At 41.4% G+C, this 13,456-nt stretch overlaps 1 protein-coding gene across 4 annotated transcripts in view; it reads left to right on the top strand.

Annotated features, from left to right (window-relative positions):
- vipr1b (vasoactive intestinal peptide receptor 1b) overlaps positions 1–13,456 on the top strand; it is a 57,616-nt gene that overhangs the window by 26,116 nt on the left and 18,044 nt on the right. For all 4 annotated transcript variants that reach the window (XM_042068434.1, XM_042068437.1, XM_042068435.1 and 1 more), the window contains 3 exons: positions 2,370–2,470; positions 4,996–5,093; positions 9,842–9,977. In XM_042068434.1, coding sequence (XP_041924368.1) covers positions 2,370–2,470; positions 4,996–5,093; positions 9,842–9,977 — 335 coding nt within the window. The remainder of the gene's footprint in view (positions 1–2,369; positions 2,471–4,995; positions 5,094–9,841; positions 9,978–13,456) is intronic.

A 13,456-nucleotide genomic window follows, 5' to 3' on the forward strand; every position in this document is an offset into this window, starting at 1 on the left:
CAGAAATCTCTCCTGGCTGTGTTTTGGTGCACAGTAACTGATAGGAGCCATATGCTTTACGAAACACTGTGATTCCTCTCTGCAGCCTGTCAACTCAAGAGCCTTCATCATTAAAGGCATTTCTAACTTAAGAGAGCACTCTTTTGATTTACATGTGTGGGTGTCAAAGCAACACACCCCTAACAGCTTCAGGATTCGGGCTATGAGATGCTACATGATGAATCTCCAGCCTTAGTAAGTGTTCCCTACTAGATCAGAAGATAAAAATAATTTATGGTCTAATGCCTTCTGAGGTGTTTTTGTGCTTTCAGCTGGGTTCTCACTTGGGAAAGATTACAGGCTCAAATCACAACACAAGCTTTTGTTATGGCAGCCTAATCAAAAAATAGATACGCTGAGACATGTGATCCCGAAAAGAGGTTTTTACTTATTGACCAAAGTAGCTCCAGGACACAGAATATGTGAATATCAATTTTCTTCCAAATACCAGAACTTAATATCATCATATTATCCCTCATGTAGCCTGTGTGTGTTTTGAAGGGAATTAGAAAGTGATAATAATTATAATTCAGATATCTTATATTTGAGTGTTTCAATTTTTTGTTTACACCATCACTCACTCATAAGATGGCACTTCTTCAAAGACAAGAGTCAGATTGTTTGTGTACGTTTGACTAGCATTGCATGTGTGCAAGACTTGTTTACACATACATTTGTATTTGTGTATGCCTCTATGTCATACACAAATGATGTTTTTTTACACAAAAAAGCATGTATCTATGTTTGTGTTTGTACATGCGTGAGTTTGTATATGCAGCAGTAGAATTCTATTGTTTACTGATTGCAATCATTTGATGTGGTGCTAATGTGTTGCATGTTCTTAGGTTGCTTGATTGTTTTTTGGAATTATACTGTACACAATCTGTATACAATCGCTGTATACAATCTGTGCATGGTGATGTGATTGCTGTTACGACAATGTGAAGGGCACACATCAACATTACACAATATGTAATGACACAGTTACCCCTTTCTAAATGACGACACACACACACAACAAAAAAAAAACATTGAAATAATGGACTCACACTCAGTCATACTCTAAACTAGTGCATATTTCAGAATCTAATCCAGTTTCAACAATAACAGCAAATCAGTGCACCTGGATGCCATTTGGTGTTAGACATTTGGTGTTTTCTCAGTGTCCCAAAGCATAGCTAACTGCAATTTTACACTGTGTTTGTCATCAATGACATGCATTGTTTAGCACCCATCAAGGCAGCAAATGCAGTATTTTTGCTGTGACAGCCTTTGTTGTCTTTGTTCCCTGAAATGTATTGTTTATATAGCACACCTAATGAGGACTCAATTATTGTCTTTCCGCAGTCTCTGTAGTGCCCAGACTAGTTGTGTATTCATGCCGTGTATGTAAGAGCATACAATGTATCCTTTGTTCGTTAATGACTTTGATGCCTAGGATACATTAGTGTGAAACTGATCTAAGATATCTTTGAGGGTAATTGATGATACTCTCCAGGTGTTTTAGCTTTATAGCATGCTACACGTGTCTACCAGCATCAGTGCTGATGTGACATCAAAAGAATGGTGGCACAACACACTTTTTTGTCTCTTATATCTGAAGTCACCCCACATCATCATCGCCGACAAGAGGGTCCCTAAAGCTCTTGTAAAGTAGTGGGAGTCCATGATTCTGTCTGCTATGAAGATCCCTGAACCTCTAGTAAAGTGCCTAGATGGAGCCTGCAGCCTGTGTTCCCTGTCTGCTTGCCTGGCCCAGTTTAGAATGCGGTACAGACCCCCCCAGAGGGCGAGCCCCCCCACCACCACCACACACACACGTTCACACACACAGACCCACACATTTACACACACACACACACACACACACACTTCCTTCCTTCATTGGGAAATATTAGTCTACCTCTCAGGACGCCGCTCCTCCCTTCATAATTCACTGTTAGGGGTTTCTGTGCAGGACGGTGGCCTGTTAGGGTCACCTCAGTAAAAAGCGTCCCTGCATGGAGTCACCTCGCCTGTGGGGTCCCTCTCCTATGGCTCCTCTGCGGACAGCAGTGATTCATTTAGACACACAACAATGGAGGCCCTGGGAGGGGGGCCCGCTCTAGTCCTCCAAGTCAAACCGTCCACGTCCACAAAAGAATCCACATTTAATTATCTGCACACCCTTCGCCTCTTCACCTCATGGGGTGCTGCCTTGGCATGCAATTATAGTACGATGTTGGAAGTGAAATCAACAGGTGTTTTGTTTTTGTTATGGTGGTGAGCCATTTGTTTGCATTGGGTGTTAGCAGAGGGCTAACCTTAGCTTGTTTTTCCGCGTTGCCCAGGTAACCTCTCGAAGACCTGTACTGCAGATGGCTGGTCGGATATGCAACCCATGGCCATTGCCGTGAACTGTGGCTACAACATGAACAGCACAAATGATGATGTAAGTATAAGGAGTTATTATTTGTTTGTTTGAATTTTAAAGTTTAATATTGTTTTCTCTGTCTGTGTTCCTTCTTTCCTTGTTCCTTTTTCCTCCACATTCTTTCATTCTTCCTTCCCTTCCTTCTTCTTGTCACATCCTGCCTTCTTTCTTTCTTTCTTTCTTTCTTTCTTTCTTTCGTTCTTTCTTTCTTCCTTTCTTCTCTCTTTCATTCTTTCATATTTTTTTTCAGAGTGTGTGTACATGTACCCTAACCCTCTGGCGAAAGAGAATGAAACAGAAATGGCACCTGAACCAAATGAAAGCATGAGTTTGATTTTTTTTTCCCCCCGTCCCGGACACCCGTGTGATTGTCAGAGTCGGTGCTTTAATATTCTCCATCTCATTTTAGCCGGCCGGGCAGCGTGCACCACCACAATGACTCACCCAAACAGTCTCCAGGGCCTGATCAGAATGCCGAATGCTATGGCACTGCAACTCTCTCCATATCTTTTCCAAGAGAAAATCAATCATCGGGATTAAAGCACAGGACCTGAGTGGCATCCCACAGAATGGGCCCCTATTTGTGTTAATAAAGACAGTAGGGATTTCATAAAGTTGTCAGTGGTCCATGGTGCTAAATAACATTTGTATTAGAAAATTATAAGTGAATTGGCAGGGCATTCCTTTAAATTGGCTACATATGTGGCCTATTAAGCCAGTGGAATGAGCATAAATGCATAAGAATGAGTACATAAGGAAGTGAAGCAATCAGGAATCAATAAAACCATGGAGGCAAAAGGACTCTAAATATGATTAGAGCCATAAAATAAAGAGAATGGGGAAATGGAAAACAAAAGTAAGCAATAAATTAAATGTAAATATGTGCTAATGCATTTCAGATTCATAACAATGCATTACACACAGAAACATAATCAATGAGTGGGACTTCTTTGGCAATTAAACTAAATAGCCAAAATTGCATCTCCAAGTGGGCCATATTTAGCCTCAACATTCCTCACAGTAATAGGTGTCTTGTCAAAGGCTTTCATATCCAAGCCGATTTATGTATTTGCGGAGGCAGAGTTGAGGCAGAAATCTTTAAATATACTGTCAAATATCCCGTGATGGGCTGGGGAGAAAAAAAGAATAGCGCTTACAAGGTGGTAAAAGCCTTTCCAGCATGGGCTTCCTGCTGCGAGACAGTGGGCAGCTCATTTCTATTACAGCCAGTTAATCCATAGGGTCCTTGGGATGTGGGGTCTTTAAAAGGAATTTGATGTTGAGGGTGACAAGCCTTCAGGAAGTGATTTGGGTGGCTTACATCGGCTTTTAGTCACGGAGTGTGCAGGGCGGTGGGTATATTGAAATGACCCGTCTACTCGTTATTTTGACCGAAACTTTTGTTCTTTGGTATTGTAGACATGTCTGAGACGATGTGTGTGGGAAGTCGTATACTTGTCTTCTTGAAGGGCTTGTGTGCATACTGTATGTTTTTATGTGTGGGAGTGTGTGCTGTACTGTACTGGTGCCTGACGGAAATACAGAGAGAGAAATACAGAGAGAGATTCACGCTAACACAGTGGACTGTTCTACCCGACACCATGCAAGCTGAATGAACTTTAAGAGTATCTGTAATAATGGAAACGCAAACACACTAAACGCATTACTTACACCTTGGATGTGTAATAGTGAATCATTCGTGGATACATGTCTATGACAAGAAGATAGATTTGTACACATTTGTGTTTCTTGTCACTAAAAAGTTTGATGAGTGTTTGGCCATGTTTTAGGCCTTCAGCTGTGACCCGTCATCATCAGAGGTCATTCGCTTCGAAAATGGCCTTCTGTCCACGTAGCAGTGATTAATGAATGAGAGCTATTTTATTTTCACTAATTTCATTCTTCACTATTGCCAGCTTCAGTATGCACTGTGGAGAGACAAATTTCGCAGTTTCATATTGTTCAGATGAGAACTGCAGCCGTACAACTTTATAATTGAGCTTTTTGAGACTGAGTGTATTTTTTGACCTTATCAAGGATATGAGTATACTTTAATTTCTAATGTTTCAGTTGGGTGGACGAATTTACAGCGATTTTGAGGTTTAATGCCCTAACCACAAAATCCTACAAAAAAGGCCCTCAAAACATTTTAGGACTTTTTGGAAAAGAAACCTTTTATATTTCTAATTACTTGTTTGCTGGCTGCTAAACAATCCCCATTTCAAAATATTGATGAAATGGCCGCCAGTGTATATTGAGGTTAATTCAAATGCATAATTAATAGACTAGCTTTACCCTGGATCTGTCTGTGCTCGGAATGGATTTGCATTTTGCGCTGAAGAGACATGAAAACTCTTAACCGCCCCCTGGGTTTTTGCTTGATCCTTTGATAATTGCCCAGTTTCAGGCACTCATTTGTGGACATGTGAGTGGCCTTATCCTAGTTGTGTAAACATTGCCTGTGAATGAGATCTTATTTGGTTGGGAATTACGTTAATTTATGTAACTTTGTTTTTTGATACTAGTTTCTTTTTGCCTCACAGGGCACATTCTTCCGGTCGGTGAAGATTGGCTACACCATTGGTCACAGCGTGTCTTTGGTCTCCTTGACCACTGCTATAATAATACTGTGTATCTTCAGGTAAGACTCCATATTACTTTATTCAGCGATGGAAAACAATGCATTCATATTTCTGTGGCTACAGACAAATGCCAGTGTGTTGTTGAAACATTCAAAGACACGTGTGGATTAGTGACGAAGAGTCATCTTGTTTTGAATCAATCTCTCAACCTAGGTGTAGCGCAGTCTGAAACAAATCCAATCTGTTGCTCTTGAGGGGTGCATTTCCTGAAAGCATCACAGCACAACAGCCATTGTTAAATGACAGAGAGACAAGCGTTTTGAACTCTATTTCTCTCTCTCTCTCTCACTGAGAGATCTATGGTTGTTGTACAGCAGCTATTTCGAGGAACACATGCTCTAGGTACTACAGAGAGTCATGCAACTCGGCTGTCACTCAAGCACAGTTCTAAATATCAAATATCAACTCCTACAGTCTGTGGCATTTGGCAACAAAAAAAAATGGCCTCATTAGATTTTAGTCTGAGTGCCTGACTGAACCTCAGCAATTACACATTTATATAATGATGGCCTCTAAAGATTTAGCTCATGAATAAATCTTACTGAACATTTCGCTGTCAGGGACACGGATGAGTAAGCCTTTGATGGAAAACGTGCCAAACAGATCCACAGGCTTCCCCAGGATATATTAGATCAGGTAATTGAAGGTAATGGGAGTTGACCTCCAAATCTCAGCTTCTAGGGGACTCTGTTCCATTGATGAACCAGAGACTCAAAGATCTCTGCTAATTTGACCATTTGGACTGTCTATGTTTTAGTAGTGTGAAATATTAATTATATTTTATATCTGTAAAATGCTGTTTTAACTGGTGTAAAATAAGTAAAATGCTGTTTTAACTGGTGTTTGACCTGGAAATGTATGTAAATATGACTGCATAAAGATTTAATCATACAAATCGTCAGCACTTGACACCACATGTGATTGATGGCAGCCTTCACCAATTGAATTACAAGCTAATGTCACAGATGAGTGAGTTCCCATCATCTCTGGCTGATTCCTTACCAATAAGGTCTTCATTTTAAATGCATAAGGGTTATTTGGGAATACCAGATCACACACTGGAACAGTCTCACTGCAGAAAGGTCTATCATAGGACTGAATTCTATTCCATAAATATAACAAAATCTAGGTTTTGTCAGACTCCCTGTTGTCATCCACGGTGGAACTTTCCATAGACACTCTCTCATATCTAATCTAATCAGCCCGCACTGTAAATGACCAGCTACTCAACATTCTAAATATTTACACAGTGAAGGGCATCCTGAAGTCAAACATTTACAGTAAAAATCGACCATCGCCTACCAGAGATAGGATGGTACAGAAAGTTTCACAACGCTCAAGCACTCACACTCCCCAGAGCCACAATAGCTGGGATGTCCCACTGGGATTGTCTTTGTATGGAGTGAATGCCAGTGTGGTAGATGTAGAGGAACAGGACCTGCCATGTTGACATATTTGTAGGGGCAAGTCAGGGGGTTGAGCATGTCCCGCAGGACAAATAGAAGTAGAATAGAGAGAGAGAGAAAGAGAGAGGTAGAGGAAAGAGACAGGAAGAGAAAAAAGAAGAGAGGGCAAGAGAGACGAAAGAGAGGAGATGATAGAGAGAGAGAGAGAGTGAAAACGAAAAGAGGAGAGTGAGAGAATGAGTGAGTGACAGAGGCAGCTCATCTATACCTCTGTCCAGCAAGGCCGTTATCTTAATCCAGTCTGTTATCCTTTTCTCCCTCCGAGAGTGGACAAGCCGGCCACGTGAGCCTTGAGCTGAAGCACCAGGTGCTCAGTGAAGCATCTGTAATCTAAGGGGGCCTTAAGAGTCGAGACTATTCTGCAGCCTCCACTTCGCTCAAAAAGATAGAGAGAGAGAAAGAGAGAGGAGGCGGAGGAGAATAACCTTGCCAATCCATTCTGGAGGAATTCTCGGACAAGAACGGAGGCTCTAAGTCGAAGGCAGACACCACCACGAAAGTGCCGATGGCAGCCACGGCAAAATCAATGACGAGTCTAAATGCTCAAAAGCTCCCGTCCTCTGTGCGTCAGGCGGAGCAGCGCAGATTACTTATCATCTCCTTCCAGCATCCTACACAGCTATAATGATTCTCGATCACATCGATCCTAAAGCTGCCTCGCCACTCCAACAGGAAAAAGAAAATCAGTCTCCACTGGTTCTCCAAAAACATACGAGATCTAAAGGTTCTGTTCAGATCCTCATGCTCACATGAAGCCCTTTGATTAATACAAATGGTTCTCTATGATGACAAATATACAGTATCTGTGAAAGCTGTGATGAAAGATCCAGGAGGGCTACTCAGAGTGGAGGCTTGCAGTGAGGGTTTAATATGGCTCTGTGGCTACACTGAAGCATCAAAGGTCTACATAGAGAGATATTTATAAACTCCATCTGCGAGGACAAGTTAAAGAAACTCTCTTGGTGTGCATTTAGTCATGGGAAGGCAAAGGCCGTATTAGTTTTGTTTTTCATCTTTTCTCGGTCTGACTAATTGTTTGGTTCTCTGAATAGTTATGAACAAATTCTGTGGAGTTTCTCTGAGTCACCTTGGCTGAAAGCAGACGTGGCTTTTTTTATCATGAAATAAAATGAATAATAGGAACGTTATGTGTGTATCTCTCTCTCTCAAGATCATAAATCACCGCTCTGTGGTTGCACACGATGTGAAGTATTTTTTTGTGGTAACGAACAGAATGTTTGGCCCTCCTCCATGGAGCTTCTGGGACATCTGCAGGTTATGGAGGCAATTTGAGAGTCCACTTTCGAAGTCACCGGGCAGGGCTTTCCGCATATCCACCTGGGTATACTTGGCTTCACAGCATGTCCTTAATGTTAAGAGGAACACTGATAATAAGCAAGACAATAGCCAAAGCCAAGTGTGTGTGTGTGTGTGTGTGTGTGTGTGTGTGTGTGTGTGTGTGTGTGTGTGTGTGTGTGTGTGTGTGTGTGTGTGTGTGTGTGTGTGTGTGTGTGTGTGTGTGTGTGATGAATTGAATTCAGCAGATTTGGAACAACATCTCTGCTGATATTCACAGTCCATGCTGCACATCTTATTTGCAAACAGAACCATCAGGGAAATTAAGCCTGTCTTGTGGTGAGTCATTGCGGAAAATTAAGTCAGATGCTTTGGGTAGCACTTGAATCAATTATTATTAAACAATTATGTCCATTTACTCATTCATCATTCTTTGAATAGTACAACTTTGGACAGGAAAACATTCATCAAACAATAAAAACAATATATTGAATGACCACCCTACCCTACAGCATAAAAAACATTTCAGAAAGAATTACAAAACTAACATTGCTATTATTATTTAATTTATATTATTATATTACTTTAATATTCTCTGTGTTGAAGATTGTCGTATATGCATAATTATTTAGGAGAAAAAAAGTGACATGTCTCCTCTCCCACAAAGAAGTTGCCAAATACTGATTTATCCCACTTGACATGTTGTTTGAATTCCGCTTGGTTCATTGACTTCTTTTTAAGTTTTTGTGTCATGAGGACGCCAAACTGCTTGACTCTCAATCAGATGCAGTTGCTTTATTCGATATGATCAAATCTAGGCTTACTGAGTGAGCATGGCTGCAGAGAGACAGAATGAGATCGCTGAGATTGTTTCCTAAAATACAAATCAACAAAGAGACCTTTTCATCAACTCTCTGCTGGGCTCAGGAGCCTATTAGGGATTTAGTTTGTGTCTGCACTGGTAATAGCATGTTCTTCCTGTGGTTTTTCCGCACACCTCAGATAGAAATGAGTGCAAAAATAAGTGTACGCAATGTTTTTTTCAATACGAAATCCTGTTAGGTCCCTATCATTAGCCCTTTTCTTGCCAAGGCAAATGGTCTTTTTAATAACTAATCATGTAGTCAACCTTGTTTTGTGTTTGTGCATTTTGAATGGACCATGGACGCATTGCTGCCATTGACTCTAATGCTTCTCCCATACCAAACAACTGTGTCCTCACACTAACCAAATAGAATTACACTCTGGCTAGGTTCTGGCAGTTTGTCAGAGGGTAAGTGTATCGCTGTCAAGGCTCTCAGAACGCTATGTGCTCCATTTAACCCACGGACACCCATAAGCTTCTGTTTGAACAAAAACAGCCCCTTGTGAGCAAGGGGCATTTACTGGCATTTTCTTGTCTTGGTGGAGGGGGGCAGAGGAGAGGGGGGTGTCGCAGAATGTTCTCTTGGCTTCATAAACACCACACACAAGCATCTGTGTGGTGTTCTAGGCACCACTTATTTGAACAGTGTCTGGACAGGCACGACAAGTGCACAAATCAGAAATTGCTTCCAAACAAATAACACTGTGATCCGTAGAGGCTCCCCAACAGTGGCATTGAACCAGTGCTTGCATTTGAACAGCATTAAACTTGTTTCAGTCACTCGCTCTTGGGTAAATTAGATTTTTTGAAATCCCTCCAATATCTATTGTTGTAACTCCACTGGGGTACGCGGTTATGAACTGAAGAACACTGGGATGTAATTTGTTATATAATTATCCTTAATTTTGCTCATTAATTTTGAGTGGAGAATGTGATTAGTATCCAAGAGGTTTCTTAATAAGCTACAGAACTTTGTCTCATCTTCTGTCTCGTGTACACATGCAAGATTGTGTGTGTGTGTGTGTGTGTGTGTGTGTGTCCATTATGCTAAATTCAGTCAGTCATCCATCCCTGTGTATGACTGGTAAGACCTCTCAAAGGTGTTGTTCTTTCCCCCCAGAAAGCTTCACTGTACCAGGAACTACATCCACATCCACCTCTTCCTGTCCTTCATCTTCAAGGCCATCTCCGTCTTCATCAAGGACGTGGTCCTCTACACGCCGGACGACGACTATGACTGCACCTCCAACGGCTCTGTAAGTCCTCACTCCTGATTGGAGGAGAGATACACTGCATTGTCACTGCCGAGGGTCATACCCTTTTGGAGCGTTCCACTGAGATGTGTTCCACTATGTGAGGATAAGCCATTCTAAGAGCTTGGGGGGAATTGTATGCTGGTGCTATCGCTTCTTTGTCATGGCTTAACAGACTTATTTATGAACTGAAGTCTTGGAAACAGCTGTACTGCTAAAGGAGAGAAGTCTTCTGCACATTTGGTTAATTGGACAGTTTTTGTAATGTTCTTTTAATTATTCCAGCAGAATTGTCCAAATAAATGTGTTGCGGTAGTTTACATGTTTTGGAGGCTAGTTTAACCTCAACTCAAAAGCAGAACGTCCCATTCCATCCCAGTGCACATGATATCTAAGCGTAAGGAGAGGCCCGGGGATGTGTGTGTGTGTGTGTGTGTGTTGTGTGTGTGAGAGAGAGAGAGAGAGAGAGAGAGAGAGAGAGAGAGAGAGAAAGAGAGAGAGAGAGAGAGAGAGAGAAGGAGAGAGAGTGTGTGTGTGTGTGAGTGTGTTGAAGTGTGTGGTATAAAGTTTATGTCTCCTGATGGTGAGGTGTCCCCGACGGAGTAGAACCAGCTGTGGGGATGGGAACTCATGGACCACCCTGGTAGCAACACACACACACACACACACACACACACACACACACACACACACTCAAAACGCTTGCATGTGTGCACACACATCTACATGTACAGTACATACCTTGCCCCATACAATCACTCAGTCATGCTCATACAAATGTACAAAGATCCACATATACATATGACACAAACACATGCATATGACTGTGCATGCACACACACACACACACACAGACGCACGCATGCACGCACGCACGCACACACACACACACACACACACACACACACACACACACACACACACACACACACACACACACACACACACACACACACACTGTGTAAGAGAGGCAGCAATAAACCATAGATGAAACTGTCATTGTGTATACTCCCCCTTCAAGCGCATTGTCTGGGTTCCGTCATGTTGTAGGTGAACTGAAGATATTCAGGATAAGAACTGGCATTGCATTCCCAGGCTCCTGAATGTCGTTACACATGTTAACATGGCATGTTATAGTTGAGTTAGTATTTCCACAATACATACTTTATTTGTGCAGTTTTATTGTAAGTCATACTATCTGAACTGAACTAGTTTTCGTGGTGAATGGGATGTTAACATTTTAGACTTGTAATCAGTCAAACCAATGTGATACCTCCATGCACATGAACCTCCATGCACTGAAATTACCTATGGGTTTTACATGATTCTGAACCAAAACAACAAGCTCAGCATCCAACCGGATACATTATACCAAGTCAAGGACAGCCAGTGATCACTCATTTCAGTTGTACAACTCAGAGAAGAAAAGCACTCCATCATAAAACAATGCATTAGATGCCTGGAGCCTCTACACATATTAAGCATATGATATAGTGACACTGAGCACGCTGTCTATCCTGTGTGTGCGTTGTGTGTGTATATTTGTGCGTGTGTGTGTCTGTCAGACCCCTGTCCATTGCATTGCATTCCCTCCCACACACATACACACACACACACACACACACACACGCACACACTTCCGGAAAGCTTTTAATCCATTTCACAAGCCTCGCTGTCACCCTGGAGCATTTTTCTGCCTGGGCTCTCCGCGAGCAATTTTGTGTGATTTGTACACATTAGAAAACTACAGACAGATCCATTCTGATGCTGCCAAGCCCCTATGCAATCCCTTGGCAGAAAAATAAGAACACATCACTTCCTGTTTTGTTCTTCTCTTTTTTTGCAGTGAAGAAAAAAAGGTGTTGTCTGATCAGGGTTATGGGAAACGATTTCTTAATAAAAACAGCTCAGAAAGGCCTAATGTAACGCTTCCATCAAACACAGGGTATTTCAAATCATATGTCCGGATGTGTTGACTTGTAATGGTGTTTTGAACAGCCAGGAAAGGTGTTAATTTCTTTTTTCAAGTGAACTGAATGATTTGATTTTTTTAAAGGAACATCAATAATTTCTCCCTGGATGCCTTTCGTCACAAGTCTTATTTCTGACAGGAAAAACTTTCAGTTTAATCAATTATTCATGCTGCAGCTTGCAGAGCTCCTGACATAGCATTTAAAACTTGAAGTGTGTGTGTGTGTGTGTCTTTGTCTGTTTATCTGTGTGTCTGTCTCTGTCTATCTCTGTGTGTGTGACTGTGCGTGTGCGTGTGTGTGTGTGTGTGTGTGTGTGTGAGTGTGTGTGAGTGAGTGTTTTATGTTTCATGCTATTTTAAACTGTTATATATATATATTTTTTGTTTTTGTTTCTGTGTATATCTCTGTAGGTGTAACACTTTGCAGTTCTCTGTTAAAGTAGGAGTTGTCACCCACAGACCCCTGAGCGCAGCCAAATTGTGAAGGCTATTATGTAACCCTTACTAGTACGATGTAGCATCGCTTATACCCTCCATGTTATGTAGTATACCATCATTATGTTGCACATTCATTTACTGGCTACAGCCTACTGTCCACATTAAACAAGCTAGATCTATGTTAGATATGGCCCCATGTCTGCTTAATGTATGTTAGATATGGCCCCATGTCTCACTGTGTTGTGAGTGGACATTTGAGATGGTCAATTTACAGGCCACCTGAGGATCCAATTGAGTTTCTCTCACCTGCTGATGACTAAATTAATAATGGAGGAACTCTAACTCTATCCTGTGGCCCTTTGGATGAGACCCCCTCATTGGCTGTCCTGACCTTCTGGTTTAGAGGGAGACATTGCTGAAGTCAACCTGTAGTCATTATGGATGCACCATGCACCAGCATGCACCATGTTTCTTTCATGTCACAGGGGAAACATTTTCTTAGAAGAAACAGGAAGAGTCAGCAGTGTTAGCTGGAATCATTTCAAGAGATGTGGTCAACGTTGTGTTAACCATGTGTTAACCACAGTTTCTCTGGTATAGAAATAGCCTGTCAGTGCACAAACATGTTTTTCCTTGGTACCATCAGGTACAGGAAGTTGCCTAAGTTGCCTCTTGTTGATTTCAACTGGAGTGTGTGTGTGTGTGTGTGCGTCTGTGCGTGTGTAAGAATTTTTTATATATTTTTTATATCGCAGTACTTTATTTATTTTTTATTTCAACTGAACACATCTATTTAGATACTGTTCTTAATATCACAAATAAATGTTTAAATGTTATACTACATTAAGATTTGTATTGTATTGTAATATCTTCTTTTCTACTTCAATATTGAAATGCAATTATTATATCATATCACCCATCTGTAGTGTATGTGTGTGTGTGTGTGTGTGTGTGTGTGTGTCTGTGTGTGTCTGTGTGTCCATGTGTTCATTCAGCATACTCTCATCCCCCTCTCTCTCTCCGCTCTCATCTTCCACTTGAGTGACTTTGTCTCAGAGTTTGTTTGTTGTTT

Source organism: Alosa sapidissima, chromosome 17, assembly GCF_018492685.1.
Source record: "Alosa sapidissima isolate fAloSap1 chromosome 17, fAloSap1.pri, whole genome shotgun sequence".
Classification (NCBI taxonomy): domain Eukaryota; kingdom Metazoa; phylum Chordata; class Actinopteri; order Clupeiformes; family Clupeidae; genus Alosa; species Alosa sapidissima.